The sequence below is a fragment of the Mixophyes fleayi genome, chromosome 7 (genome assembly GCF_038048845.1).
Source record: "Mixophyes fleayi isolate aMixFle1 chromosome 7, aMixFle1.hap1, whole genome shotgun sequence".
Lineage (NCBI taxonomy): Eukaryota > Metazoa > Chordata > Amphibia > Anura > Limnodynastidae > Mixophyes > Mixophyes fleayi.
In genome coordinates, this window is record NC_134408.1 from 152,217,692 (window position 1) to 152,232,959 (window position 15,268).

Genomic DNA, 15,268 nt, shown 5'->3' on the forward strand with positions numbered 1-15,268 from the left:
TCAGCGTGGTGGCACAGTGGTTAGTATGGGTCCCTCTCAGCGTGGTGGCACAGTGGGTAATATGGGTCCCTCAGTGCTCAGCGTGGTGGCACATTGGTTAGTATGGGTGCCTTTCAGCGTGGTGGCACAGTGGTTAGTATTGGTCCCTCTGAGCGCTCAGCGTGGTGGTGCAGTGATTAGTATGGGTCCCTCTCAGCGTGGTGGCACAGTGGTTAGTATGGGTCCCTCTCAGCGTGGTGGCACAGTGAGTAATATGGTTCCCTCAGTGCTCAGCGTGGTGGCACATTGGTTAGTATGGGTGCCTTTCAGCGTGGTGGCACAGTGGTTAGTATTGGTCCCTCTGAGCGCTCAGCGTGGTGGCGCAGTGATTAGTATGGGTCCCTCTCAATGCAGGGGTCCTGCATCTGATGAGTTTATATGTTATCACAGTCTTAGCACCGACTTTCCCCCACGGTTCCAAACCATAGTGATTCGCTACTTATCTTCTGACTAAACTGGCCCTGGTGTGCGATATATAAATATAAATTAATGATATACACATTTTAAATGGCCCCCGGGCCAAATTAAGATTCTGCGCTGACCTACACCACAGTAAGTGCGTTCTAGATGAAAAGTAAAAAATGATTAAAATGAGGTTAAGTGTGTCGGTCGTTATACGCAGCAGAGGAAGCATTTATACGGAGACCGGGACATAACTGGATAACTCTTCTGGCAGCGTCAGTGACTTACTGCGTTGTCCTCCTTCTGAGTGTGAGGGCAGCGGAGGGTTAAACACACTGTGCCCGTTCTCCCCCGCACAGGATGTTCACATGACCTACCAGAAGGGTTAAGGAAACACATGGAAATCATCTGAGCTACTTGGAGAGAAGAGACAGCTTCGCTGGGCTCTATCTAACGCTGGGATAACCTGCTCCCCCAGCAGTGTAACACACAGACTGAGAAACACAAAGGACCAGCACTTCTACTGCATCATTTCTAAATGATAAACCGGCTCAGGTCATAAAGTCCAACCCTGTACCTCTTTTTAGGTCCCAAATAAGGTAAAAGAGTTCTAGGGAACTTATCTCTGACGTACGCCGTTCATTTGAGTTCATCAATTAAATGATGGAAAATGAAGGATTGGGAGTTAAAAGATTTCGGGTGAACAGCCTGTCTCACCGCTATTACTGTGCACTAGTGACCAGCCTGTCTCACCGCTATTACTGTGCACTAGTGACCAGTCTGTCTCACCACTATTACTGTGCACTAGTGACCAGCCTGTCTCACCGCTATTACTGTGCACTAGTGACCAGCCTGTCTCACCGCTATTACTGTGCACTAGTGACCAGTCTGTCTCACCGCTATTACTGTGCACTAGTGACCAGCCTGTCTCACCGCTATTACTGTGCACTAGTGACCAGTCTGTCTCACTGCTATCACTGTGCACTAGTGACCAGTCTGTCTCACCACTATTACTGTGCACTAGTGACCAGCCTGTCTAACCGCTATTACTGTGCACTAGTGACCAGTCTGTCTCACCGCTATTACTGTGCACTAGTGACCAGCCTGTCTCATCACTATTACTGTGCACTAGTGACCAGTCTGTCTCACCGCTATTACTGTGCACTAGTGACCAGCCTGTCTCACCGCTATTACTGTGCACTAGTGACCAGCCTGTCTCACCGCTATTACTGTGCACTAGTGACCAGTCTGTTACTGCTATCACTGTGCACTAGTGACCAGTCTGTCTCACCGCTATTACTGTGCACTAGTGACCAGTCTGTCTCACTGCTATCACTGTGCACTAGTGACCAGCCTGTCTCACCGCTATTACTGTGCACTAGTGACCAGCCTGTCTCACCGCTATTACTGTGCACTAGTGACCAGTCTGTCTCACCACTATTACTGTGCACTAGTGACCAGCCTGTCTCACTGCTATCACTGTGCACTAGTGACCAGTCTGTCTCACCGCTATTACTGTGCACTAGTGACCAGTCTGTCTCACCACTATTACTGTGCACTAGTGACCAGCCTGTCTCACCACTATTACTGTGCACTAGTGACCAGCCTGTCTCACCGATATTACTGTGCACTAGTGACCAGCCTGTCTCACCGCTATTACTGTGCACTAGTGACCAGCCTGTCTCACCGCTATTACTGTGCACTAGTGACCAGCCTGTCTCACCGCTATTACTGTGCACTAGTGACCAGTCTGTCTCACCGCTATTACTGTGCACTAGTGACCAGCCTGTCTCACCGCTATTACTGTGCACTAGTGACCAGTCTGTCTCACCGCTATTACTGTGCACTAGTGACCAGTCTGTCTCACCGCTATTACTGTGCACTAGTGACCAGCCTGTCTCACCACTATTACTGTGCACTAGTGACCAGTCTGTCTCACCGCTATTACTGTGCACTAGTGACCAGCCTGTCTCACCACTATTACTGTGCACTAGTGACCAGCCTGTCTCACCGCTATTACTGTGCACTAGTGACCAGCCTGTCTCACCGCTATTACTGTGCACTAGTGACCAGCCTGTCTCACCGCTATTACTGTGCACTAGTGACCAGCCTGTCTCATCGCTATTACTGTGCACTAGTGACCAGTCTGTCTCACCACTATTACTGTGCACTAGTGACCAGCCTGTCTCATCGTTATTACTGTGCACTAGTGACCAGTCTGTCTCACCGCTATTACTGTGCACTAGTGACCAGTCTGTCTCACCACTATTACTGTGCACTAGTGACCAGGGCCATCTTTACATACAGAAGAGCAATGAACTGGCATTTGACGCATTCTATGTTTTAGCTGTAATCATTCCTTAAATGCTACAAGTGAAACAAAGGATTGTGAAATGATTTGTGCGCTGCTCCTCGGGGTGTGAATGTTTTCGGGGGCACTTACTTTCTGCTGTATTTGCAGGAGCAGTGTTACTCCGAGGCTTCTTACTCTTCTTAATCTCTGTCTTTCCTGAAGTATCTATAACAGAACAAAGTAAACTTCTCAGTAACATGAACAGAAACAGGCGACACTCTGATGAATCCGACACAGCGATGGGCGAGTATAACAATGAGACATGTAGTAAATCATGGAGGTAGAAGGCTGAGGAGATGATGGAGATATCCCCGGCTAATCCTTGCCCCGGCCGCCTGGTATTTTACTCTGACAGGTGTCACCCCAGACCTCATGCCCGAGACTGGCCGGTGACATCAGGGCACTGTAATGTCTGGGCAGGAACAGGACAATGTGCAGAATGACACAATCGTTACAGAGAACCAGACAGAACCTTCTCACAAGCACAGGAGGGATCTGGGGTAGTCTGTAACTCTGCAGGGGCTGTTGTAGGCACCCATACAGGGGTGTACAGACATCCAACAAGACCAGAGTCTCCAGCATATTCTCTATGGATGTCTGCGGACAGGTCATAGAATCTAACTGTCCTGGTGCTCAGTGCGAGGAAATCAGATCTACTAAGCTGAACCAGAGACTTAGCAGCAGATAAGATAGGTGACAGCTGCGACACAGGCTGGTTGTCTCATCCCAAACACTGTACATGCAGGGGGTCGTTTTCCATCAGTCACCCCAAAACCATCACTTACCTTCTACCGTGACATTACAGGAACACTCCGCCTTCCCTGCGGAGTTCTCCCCTATACACTTATACTGTCCTTCATCCTCAGGGAAAGTCTTCTCGATGGTGAGTAGACACAGGGAGCCTGTAAGGGAGAGTAACAGATGTCAGCGCTGCCATTTACACCTCACCCACTGGGTTACTATTATACTATAATATAATATATAATACACAGGATCCAATGTGAGATGTAGGCTGAACGGATATAGAACACAACCGATAGACTTACTGGATACTTTGTGTCCCGGTGATGTGTGCATGTACAGGCTACATTCTTATTGGTCTACGGTACAACATGGCTGCCTCCGCGATGTGTCTATGACTGGTCACTATAAGTATGACACATGTCGCTGCAGAGCTGCCTATACCAGCTTACACACTGTCTACAAAGTCTCTGATCAGCATTTATACTTCTGACTTTTTCTCCTAAAATCCTCTGTTCAGACTCTTTTTATAGCTTAAGTCAGTCGAGAGTTTGTGAACATCGGCTCTGTCTTTACTATACCTCCTAATATTTACCCAGGCAATATCTGGGCAAAAAAAGCCCAACCCCCAATCCATCCAGGCCCTGCCCCCATTTAGCACGCCCACTAAACAAATATTATTACATATTTACTAGTGGGGCTTCTCCCATTCATTACAATGGAAGCGGGAAACCCCACTGAAATGAATGGGGGAGTACAGTGCTGCCTGCGTCTAGGCGCATTCGCAAACCGCATGTGAATAGTATGTCAGCTGCAGACGTTTTTGCATATGTGGTTTGTATTACCTAAGAAACTTGAAGTGAAAAAAAATATTTAATCAATAAATTATTGTTTCTGGTGGTCTGTTGTAGTAACACCATCCTAAGAGTGAGTACCACGGGCAATACTTGATGGCGATAACAGTGGCAGCGTTAACAGTGGCCATTTGTGTCAGATTGTACTTATTTTATTAAATTGATAGTGTTTTTATTGTTTTCAATCAAATATACATTATTTATTGACAACAGCGAGATCCAAGCACATTCGTGCTTAAATCCAATTGTCTCTAAATCTTTTCGCCATCTAGAATGTGGCAAGCAGTCAGGTAATAATAAATAATAATAAATAAATAATTATTCATTTTTACACAATGTTGAAAATATTGTGCGGCACTGATTGGAATTGAATAGGATTTTTCATGCCTGCCTTATACTCTCTAAAAGGGAAAAAACATCGGTATACTAAAGTATCACATTGTCACATGTGAACAATATCAGGAGGAATTGTTTTGTGCACTTAGTGTCAGGCAGTTCTGTCGTGTTTCTTTGTATCACGCACTGTATGGAGTCAGACACAAATCTTCATTGTGGCGTATCTGCAACAGGTGACACATTAATGCCGCATGTAACACATCCCTGGATTAGGATTGTCTATCACACAGACATGGGGTAGGTGACCTTTGTATTGTCAGCTGTTCCAGCATGTCAGGTCTGTGTGATACAGGTGACAATTCACAGACATTATCTGTATAAGGTAGACCTGAGGTAGGCAGGGCATGCTGACACTTGCAGTTCCACAACTGAACTTCTGTGTGAGACAATGCACCTCTCCCCCATTACTTTCCTTGCTCTGAAGGAGCAGTATTAGCAGGAGCGCGCCGGCTGCATTGTACTGTACCAGGACAAGTAAACAAGCAGAAGGAACATGTTACATTAAGATAAGAATCTAAACTCACATATTTGAGTCTTTAATGTCGGGCTGGACTCCAGATCTGTCCCTACAATCATCTGGTATTTCTTCCGCTGTGCCCATTGCTGACCTCAGACAGATTTCCCTGGAGTCCAGGAAACATTATTTTCCTGTGTTATTAACCCCCCTCTGATTGGAGACCTCAAAGGAAATGTTTTCCGCTCAACATGAACAGAAGCCGCTGCAAATAAGAACCAGTCTGAAGATTGCAAGAACTAATGAAATAACCAGAGGGTTTGTATGAGCGAAGTGCGCACTTGCATGGCACAGACTTACCACCAATGTCAGGTTATTGGTGATGCCCAACAATAGGGGAGGAGAGTGGGGTTCACATAAATCCCTGAGTGTAGTGTATCTTACGTCATTACTCTCTCCTTTAGTTCTCCCTATTTTGTAATAGTGAGAATGCACAGTATCACTTCCCATGTTCTGTGCCGCACGCATTTATTGGGCTGAACTCACTTTGTCTACAGTGTATTAGTTACCTATACAGTAAACCTGTATCTAGTGGTCATGTGATTGGCATCTGCTCGCTGGGATTATAATCAGATGTTGGCAGTGATGCTATGTGTGTGGTCCTCTATCCCTGTATCACCAACCTACTGACCCTGTAACCCTCGCTCTCACTCCCATTCCCCGTATCACCACCTTCCTGCCTCCATAGAAACCTCCAAAATTCATAAAACTCTACATTATGCTATATATAAAACGTCCTAAATGCAGATCTACAAGACTTAACGGATGCTTTTCATAGAGCAATTTTTAGATGTACAAAGTATATATATGTTATGAAAAAGAAAATTCTGCTGTTGCATAAAGCACCCAGTAATGTTACGTATATATTGGGGTGAGTTATCCTCTGTACAGACTGTCTGATATCAGGGATGCGGGAGGGGGGTTATTATACTCTATACAGCTCATCTTCCTTTTAGGAGGATATTGGAGGCTTATCTCCCAAACAAGGGGCATTCAGATCTTGTTAGAGATTGTGTCACATGGTCGTTCAATGAGTTTTATTGAGAACAGATAAAGTCTGCACCACATGTGTAGAAAACCTGTGGATTTGGAGCCCAACCTGTACTTCAGAACAGATGAGAGAATGTATTAGTGCAATTCACAGAAGCAAAGATTGTATGTGAATGGAGAATATGCCTCAAAGTAGGTTGTGCTCTAACTGGAAGCCAAGTGTACTTCTCCTGGGAGTACCACTGTAACTGGGAACCTGGTGTACTGCACCTGGGAGTACCGCTGTAACTGGGAACCTGGTGTACTGCACCTGGGAGTACCACTGTAACTGGGAACCTGGTGTACTGCACCTGGGAGTACCACTGTAACTGGGAACCTGGTGTACTGCACCTGGGAGTACCGCTGTAACTGGGAACCTGGTGTACTGCACCTGGGAGTACCGCTGTAACTGGGATCCTGGTGTACTGCACCTGGGAGTACCACTGTAACTGGGAACCTGGTGTACTGCACCTGGGAGTACCACTGTAACTGGGAACCTGGTGTATTGCACCTGGGAGTACCACTGTAACTGGGAACCTGGTGTACTTCTCCTGGGAGTACCCCTGTAACTGGGAACCTGGTGTACTGCACCTGGGAGTACCACTGTAACTGGGAACCTGGTGTACTGAACCTGGGAGTACCGCTCTAACTGGAAGCCAGGTGTACTGAACCTGCGAGTACCACTGTAACTGGAAGCCAGGTGTACTGAACCTGGGAGTACAGCTGTAACTGGAAGCCAAGTGTACTTCTCTTGGGAGTACCGCTGTAACTGGAAGCCAGGTGTACTGAACCTGGAAGTACCACTGTAACTGGAAGCCAGGTGTACTGAACCTAGGAGTACAGCTGTAACTGGAAGCCAAGTGTACTGTTCCTGGGAGTACCGCAGTAACTGGGAACTTTGCGTACTACACCTGGGAATACCGCTGTAACTGGGATCCTGGTGTACTGCACCTGGGAGTACCGCTGTAACTGAGAAACTGGTGTTCTGCACCTGGGAGTACCGCTGTAACTGGGATCCTGGTGTACTGCACCTGGGAGTACCGTTGTAACTGGGAACCTGGTGTACTGCATCTGGGAGTACCGTTGTAACTGGGAATCTGGTGTACTGCACCTGGGAGTACCGCTGTAACTGGGATCCTGGTGTACTGCACCTGGGAATACCGCTGTAACTGGGAACCTGGTGTACTGCACCTGGAAGTACCGCTGTAACTGGGATCCTGGTGTACTGCACCTGGGAATACCGCTGTAACTGGGAATCTGGTGTACTGTTACTGGATTATGTGGAACACAGATGGGCCTGGTTCTACAGGGCTGGATTATGGGGAACACAGATTGACCTGGCTCTACAAGCCTGGATTATGGGGAACACAGATGGACCTGGTTCTACAAGGCTGGATTATGGGGAACACAGATGGTCTTGGTTGTACAGGAGTGGATTATGGGGAACACATATGGGCCTGGTTCTACAGGAGTGGATTATGGGGAACACAGATGGGCCTGGTTCTACAGGAGTGGATTATGGGGAGCACAGGTGGGCCTGGTTCTACAGGGCTGGATTATGGGGAACACAGATGGACCTGGCTCTACAAGCCTGGATTATGGGGAGCACAGATGGACCTGGCTCTACAAGCCTGAATTATGGGGAACACAGATGGACCTGGTTCTACAAGGCTGGATTATGGGGAACACAGATGGTCTTGGTTGTACAGGAATGCATTAATGGGAACACAGATGGGCCTGGTTCTACAGGACTGGATTATGGGGAACACAGATGGGCCTGGTTCTACAGGAGTGGATTATGGGGAACACAGATGGGCCTGGTTCTACAGGAGTGGATTATGGGGAGCACAGGTGGGCTTGGTTCTACAAGGCTGGATTATGGGGAGCACAGATGGGTTTGGTTCTACAAGGCTGGATAATGGGGAACCCAAATGGGCTTGGGTCTACAGGACTGGATTATGGGGAACACAGATAGACCCTACAGGACTGAATCAAAGAATTCCAGTTATTTGGAAGGACGGAAGTCAAATAGGAATTTTGTTTTCTTGCTAATTTGACAATAAAAAGAGGTGGTGGAAATGACTAATCTGGAAGCAGGATTATTCATATAACTCTCAGATAATTGGGGAAATGTGTAGAGCCGTCCTGCAGTTAGAGATTAGAGTTTGGGCTCAAGGCCACTCTGGGAACCAGAGGATCCACATGTTGATCTCCAGGGACGTCTCAAACTGGCTATGTCACTAATTTAACCCTGTGCAGACCACATCCATTTCAATAATAAATCACCACCTTGCAGTCTGTTTTACAGTTCATCGTACAGAAAAACGTCTACAGCCCCTGCAGAAAACTAGGACAGAGAAAAACGCTGACTGTTCATCTCACCCCAAAACAAGCATAAAACTCTGTCACTCTCTTGTACTCGGCAGTTATAGCAAAAAACCACATGAAGGAACAGGAATCTGAGGATTGTATTTCAATTTGGGCAGCTTTTATTTATTATATTATTACAATCATCATCTTTAGTTATATGGCGCTAACATATTCAGCAGCAATGTACAGATTACCTAGTGACCGTTTCTATACAACACAATCATTTCTCAGTGACTAATCCACATGCACAGAGCTGGCAACAGTAACTACCAGGGGCTTTAAAACAAATCTTTTAAAAGGCCAATAAAATCACTTTATTGTGAGAAAGAGCGGACTCCCTTCAAGGCTAGCTGAGAGAGTATTCTCAGTGACACATATACAATCATCAGAATATTCACACGCTGACTGCTCGGGAATACCTAATAACGGGCAAACACCTGGTGATACAACATACGGTACTTTATAAACACCCTGCCCCACTGCTAGCGTCATATGTCAGTCAGTGGGCTCAGATACCAACCATTAAACTATTAATAACCGAACTGGACTAATGCTCTCAATATTCATCTAGCAGAACATGCACGGAGTAATAGATTAATAACAATTAGAGAGACTCTGGAAAAATCACAGAATAAAATTCCAAGGTCTATTTAACAATAAACAGATATTTAAATACATTTCATAAAAGCAGCAAAAAATGACAGTATGAAAAATGAAAACAAATGATTGAGTAAAAGCAGAAAGTCAACAAAATATTGCTTCGTTACTACACATCTTTCTCAATTCTACACGGTGCAGACAGAGATACACTAACAAAGACACATAGAGATACAAGACCACAAACAGATTAAGCCCCAGGATCAGCATACTGTCAGCCTCTATATAACACTTTGCCTGGACTGTAGCACAGCTGCCGAAGCAACTTATACCAGCAGCACACACTCATGTAATTACCTTCTTGGTGGAGCACAATGAACTTGGAGGATTTGATGACCTTGCCATCGAGTGTCCATGTGATGGTTGGTGGTGGCTCTGAGGTGACACGGCACTGTAGAACGAGCTTTTCTCCATCCACCAACTTTGCGTCTTGCAAGACCTCCGAGAACAGTGGTGGTGTCCCGGCACTGGGAACAGACTTGTTCTCCACCTCCCCATCCACTATCGACAAGCAGTTTTGCTCAACCTTTTCTTCCTTGATCACTTGTGTTTCATTCTCCTCCGTGACAACAGGTTTAGCATTGTCCTCCACGGATGATAGGTTTGCATGATCTTCTTTGTCCACTGGTGTAGAATTTTCTTCCTTAACACTTGGTTTAGAATTGTCTACCTTGACCACTGGTTTAGAATTCTCTTCTTTGACCACTGGTTTAGGAGTTTCTACCTTGACCACTGGTTTAGGAGTTTCTACCTTGACCACTGGTTTAGGAGTTTCTACCTTGACCACTGGTTTAAGAGTTTCTACCTTGACCACTGGTTTAGGAGTTTCTACCTTGCCCACTGGTTTAGGAGTTTCTACCTTGTTCACTGGCTTAGAATTGTCTACCTTGACCACTGGCTTAGAAGTTTCTTCCTTGATGGCTGGTTTAGATTTTTCGTCCTTGACCACAGGTTTTAACTTTTCATCCTTGACAAATAGTTTTGCTTTTTCCTGATTGACTACTCCTTTTGCACTTTCGTCCTTGACCACAGGTTTAGGCTTTTCATCCTTAGCTGGTGGTTTTGCTTTTTCCTGGCTAACCAGTGATTTTCCCTTTTCCTGATTTAACACTGGCTTTGCATTTTCCTCCTTAACCACAGGTTTTGGCTGCTCTTCCTTGACCAGTGGTTTTAACTGTTTGCCAAAGGGCTTTGCATTTTCGATGGGCTCAGTGCTGTTGCTGTTAGCATTACCGTTCTCAGTGGGCACTTTCTTCTTGTTTCCCAAAAGCGACCGGAAGTCAGGAGTTACTGGCTTGGGCGCCACCTTATCCACTACAGGGGTCTTTGGCACAGATGCCTTTTTTCCCAGGACGGAGCGAAAATCCACCTGTTGTGAACTGTTGCCCTTACGCTCATCGTCTGGCAAGGCCTTGGGCTTGACCTGACGCTGAAGATTAGCTCTGAAGTCCATCTGTTCGGCCGATATGTCCTTCAGATTCTCTTCTGAAACGCTTCTTGTGCTCACCTTCTTTCCCAATACCTTACGGAAGTCCAACTGCTCTACTTCTTGCTGTCTATGTTTTTCCTCCGTATGTTCCTTGATCTCCACTCTCCTCTTGAGTACACCACGAATGTTCTCCTGATTGTCTGCTCTCTTCGTGACCCCACCAAGCCTTAGTGCATCATCATGTTCACATCCATCTCTCTCCGCAAAGCCCGGCTGCTCCCTTTCCCTGAGTGTTAGTGAGAGGAAAGAGAAAGAGGCACTTAGGGAGGTTTGGCTTTCAAATCAAACAATTTGTGAGCTAGGAAGAAAAGTCCTAGGGGAGGGGAGTCTGATCAGAAGGAACACAGTCCATTGCTTTATTGCATCAGTGATGACTTCAGTGGCCTTATAAGGGAAAGACCCAAAAAAAAAAATATCCCTGTCTCAGTGTAACTCTGGCTGTCTCTAGATGGGTCACATTTGGGGGATTAGGAGGCTCACAGGTCTGGGAGGGAAGAGAATTAGCAGAGTAAAAAATAGAAGCAGCCGGCCAGCCCGAGGACCCCAGGGTGACTTACTCTCCAAACACTCTGCCTGCTGAGCTCTCTCGTAGCATCAGAGACACCTGGCAGCTACATTCTCCCACAGTGTTCCTGCAATCCAAACAAAGGGGGTTTTTTATCCTCAGGAAAAACAATTAAGATCGTCAGAAATTGTTACTTGTTTTCTCTCATCCTTCTAACAATAGCACAGTTTATGCAAACCTCCGACTTGTATCTTACTTCCCCCCAGGTTATGTTTAAATGCTCAGTCGCTGTTCACGTCTAGCAGAGTCACAAAGCAGAACACTTTCAAAGGGATCTGTTCTAGTCTGGAATCCAGAGCTCAAAACAAGATATGTTCCATAATAAATATTATACAATTGACCTGTTCAGGATGTAAGCGGTTAAACTAAATGCAATATTAGGATTATAAATGTGAGATGATCTGTGCAGTATATATCTGTGAATGTGTTTTTCTCGTTTTGAATGGTCCAGGAATAAATAAAACATTCTCAATACACCTTTAACTATAAGTAAGTGCGGGAGATTAGTCACCAACCATGCAGAATAAAATATCGGCAAATATAATGTAATCCCGGTGACAAAACAGAGATACATTATCAGTCTGCAGTTTCTTGTGATAAATAATAAATACATTATTAGCTGTTATTACCCCCAGTGGTGTTGTAGTCCCTAATAATAATAATAATAATAATAATAATAATAATAATACTACAAGAAGCTGGTTATTAATAAAGACATTAATCTCACACATATAATTTCAGGATTCAGTGACTCATTTTATAGACGGTGTAAACGGATACATTGCATTATGCAATCTGCATCCGTTACTGAATGACCATTTCCGGCATCCCATGCTGGGATTTGTAGTTCAATTATCTGATCAACTTTTGTCTATCCACAAAACTGTTCTGTTCGGGAGATACTGATGACAATAATTCTCTGCACCTCATCAAGGTCATTTAATAATTGTGAAACGTCGGCTGTGTAGTGAACCAGATTTGGAACCACCGCCAGCCTCGATTTGAGATTGCACAAAGATTGTCGCTGTGTTGCGTAGGTTTATAAAGCAAGATGGAGGTGTCTGAGGAGGAGTAGACATTGCAGAGAGGAGGTGCTGAGGGGGGGCAGAGAGGAGGTGCTGAGGGGGGGCAGAGAGGAGGTGCTGAGGGGGGCAGAGAGGAGGTGCTGAGGGGGGGCAGAGAGGAGGTGCTGAGGGGGGGCAGAGAGGAGGTGCTGTGGGGCGGCAGAGAGGAGGTGCTGAGGGGGGGCAGAGAGGAGGTGCTGAGGGGTGGGAGAGAGAAGGTGCTGAGGGGGGGCAGAGAGGAGGTGCTGAGGGGGGGCAGAGAGGAGGTGCTGAGGGGGGGCAGAGAGGAGGTGCTGAGGGGGGCAGAGAGGAGGTGCTGTGGGGCAGCAGAGAGGAGGTGCTGAGGGGGGGCAGAGAGGAGGTGCTGAGGGGGGGGCAGAGAGGAGGTGCTGAGAGGGGTGGGAGAGAGAAGGTGCTGAGGGGGGCAGAGAGGAGGTGCTGAGGGGGGGCAGAGAGGAGGTGCTGAGGGGGGGGGCAGAGAGGAGGTGCTGAGGGGGGGGCAGAGAGGAGGTGCTGAGGGGGGGGGGCAGAGAGGAGGTGCTGAGGGGGGGCAGAGAGGAGGTGCTGAGGGGGGGGCAGAGAGGAGGTGCTGAGGGGGGGGCAGAGAGGAGGTGCTGAGGGGGGGGGCAGAGAGGAGGTGCTGAGGGGGGGCAGAGAGGAGGTGCTGAGGGGGGGCAGAGAGGAGGTGCTGAGGGGGGGCAGAGAGGAGGTGCTGAGGGGGGCAGAGAGGAGGTGCTGAGGGGGGGCAGAGAGGAGGTGCTGAGGGGGGCAGAGAGGAGGTGCTGTGGGGCGGCAGAGAGGAGGTGCTGAGGGGGGGGCAGAGAGGAGGTGCTGAGAGGGGTGGGAGAGAGAAGGTGCTGAGGGGGGCAGAGAGGAGGTGCTGAGGGGGGGCAGAGAGGAGGTGCTGTGTGAGGGGGGGGCAGAGAGGAGGTGCTGAGGGGGGGGCAGAGAGGAGGTGCTGAGGGGGGGGCAGAGAGGAGGTGCTGAGGGGGGGCAGAGAGGAGGTGCTGAGGGGGGGGCAGAGAGGAGGTGCTGAGGGGGGGGGCAGAGAGGAGGTGCTGAGGGGGGGCAGAGAGGAGGTGCTGAGGGGGGGCAGAGAGGAGGTGCTGAGGGGGGGCAGAGAGGAGGTGCTGAGGGGGGGGCAGAGAGGAGGTGCTGAGGGGGGGGCAGAGAGGAGGTGCTGAGGGGGGGGGGGCAGAGAGGAGGTGCTGAGGGGGGGGCAGAGAGGAGGTGCTGAGGGGGGGGGCAGAGAGGAGGTGCTGAGGGGGGGCAGAGAGGAGGTGCTGAGGGGGGGCAGAGAGGAGGTGCTGAGGGGGGGGGGCAGAGAGGAGGTGCTGAGGGGGGGCCAGAGAGGAGGTGCTGAGGGGGGGCAGAGAGGAGGTGCTGAGGGGGGGCAGAGAGGAGGTGCTGAGGGGGGGGGGCAGAGAGGAGGTGCTGAGGGGGGGCAGAGAGGAGGTGCTGAGGGGGGGCAGAGAGGAGGTGCTGAGGGGGGGCAGAGAGGAGGTGCTGAGGGGGGGGCAGAGAGGAGGTGCTGAGGGGGGGGGCAGAGAGGAGGTGCTGAGGGGGGGCAGAGAGGAGGTGCTGAGGGGGGGCAGAGAGGAGGTGCTGAGGGGGGGCAGAGAGGAGGTGCTGAGGGGGGGCAGAGAGGAGGTGCTGAGGGGGGGGCAGAGAGGAGGTGCTGAGGGGGGGGCAGAGAGGAGGTGCTGAGGGGAGGCAGAGAGGAGGTGCTGAGGGGGGGGGCAGAGAGGAGGTGCTGAGGGGGGGCAGAGAGGAGGTGCTGAGGGGGGCAGAGAGGAGGTGCTGAGGGGGGGCAGAGAGGAGGTGCTGAGGGGGGGCAGAGAGGAGGTGCTGAGGGGGGGCAGAGAGGAGGTGCTGAGGGGGGGGGGGCAGAGAGGAGGTGCTGAGGGGGGGGCAGAGAGGAGGTGCTGAGGGGGGGGCAGAGAGGAGGTGCTGAGGGGGGGGGGCAGAGAGGAGGTGCTGAGGGGGGGGGGGGCAGAGAGGAGGTGCTGAGGGGGGTGGATGACACTGTCCCTTAGATGGTACACAGTAGGTGCTCTAGTGGAGAAGTTTGTGGAGCTGAAATTTCCTTTTGCGAAACAGGATTATTGAAAGGGGCGGACAGGGTCCGTAAGGTGCGGACTGTGTGGCCATTTCCACTCCGCAAAGGGCTCAGAGCTAGTGGTCTTTGGGTCTCGTCCAGTACTTTTACTGGGACCTCTTTTACGCATTCATGTTGCACGTCAGCACATTCCAAGGGGCGCTCAGAGCAATGAGATAAAACGCTTCATTCAGTCGTGTAATAAAGACAGATGTTCCCTAATGACTCATGTCAGACATTAGAAAAGTTTTCTGTAATGTAAAGGGATAAGGGATATAAGGGTGGACTTTGCTGTGAAGTTTGTACATTGAACCTCATCAGATGTTGGTCACCTCTCCACACACCTACGTTCCGTCTCCTGAGAGCGGAGAGCGGCCGGACACCTTGATGTGCGCTGGCTGGAGCGCTACAGGAAAACCACAGCAATCTGTGGTAAATAACACCACCCCGCCCTCCACTGGCTGTATTGTCCTTGTTGTAAGTCTTTGTCTGATTTCTTCAGAGTCTATTGTTTGGGAAATCATGGAAGTAGAAACCTTGGCCACTAGGGGCAGCGTTGCAGCAGAGAAAGCAGAATTGCAGCTTCCACTCCACTGTATGTGAAAATAGGATGTTTCCATCTAGTTATGAATATAGTGAGAACTAATACTGAAATATTTGCCACATTAATGTTCTAGAGTAGCACAGGAGGAGAATG

At 48.9% G+C, this 15,268-nt stretch overlaps 1 protein-coding gene and 1 long non-coding RNA gene across 4 annotated transcripts in view; one reads left to right on the forward strand and one right to left on the reverse strand.

Annotated features, from left to right (window-relative positions):
- The window catches only part of MYLK (myosin light chain kinase), a 148,981-nt gene that overhangs the window by 30,645 nt on the left and 103,068 nt on the right, over positions 1–15,268 (reverse strand). For all 3 annotated transcript variants that reach the window (XM_075181182.1, XM_075181180.1, XM_075181181.1), the window contains exons 15-18: positions 11,402–11,476; positions 9,653–11,070; positions 3,580–3,696; positions 2,885–2,959 (exon numbers count right to left, since the gene is read on the reverse strand). In XM_075181182.1, the coding sequence (XP_075037283.1) occupies positions 2,885–2,959; positions 3,580–3,696; positions 9,653–11,070; positions 11,402–11,476 (1,685 nt within the window). The remainder of the gene's footprint in view (positions 1–2,884; positions 2,960–3,579; positions 3,697–9,652; positions 11,071–11,401; positions 11,477–15,268) is intronic.
- Positions 1–15,268, forward strand: part of LOC142098379 (uncharacterized) — a 46,816-nt gene that overhangs the window by 12,681 nt on the left and 18,867 nt on the right. The gene's annotated exons all lie outside the window — the stretch shown is intronic.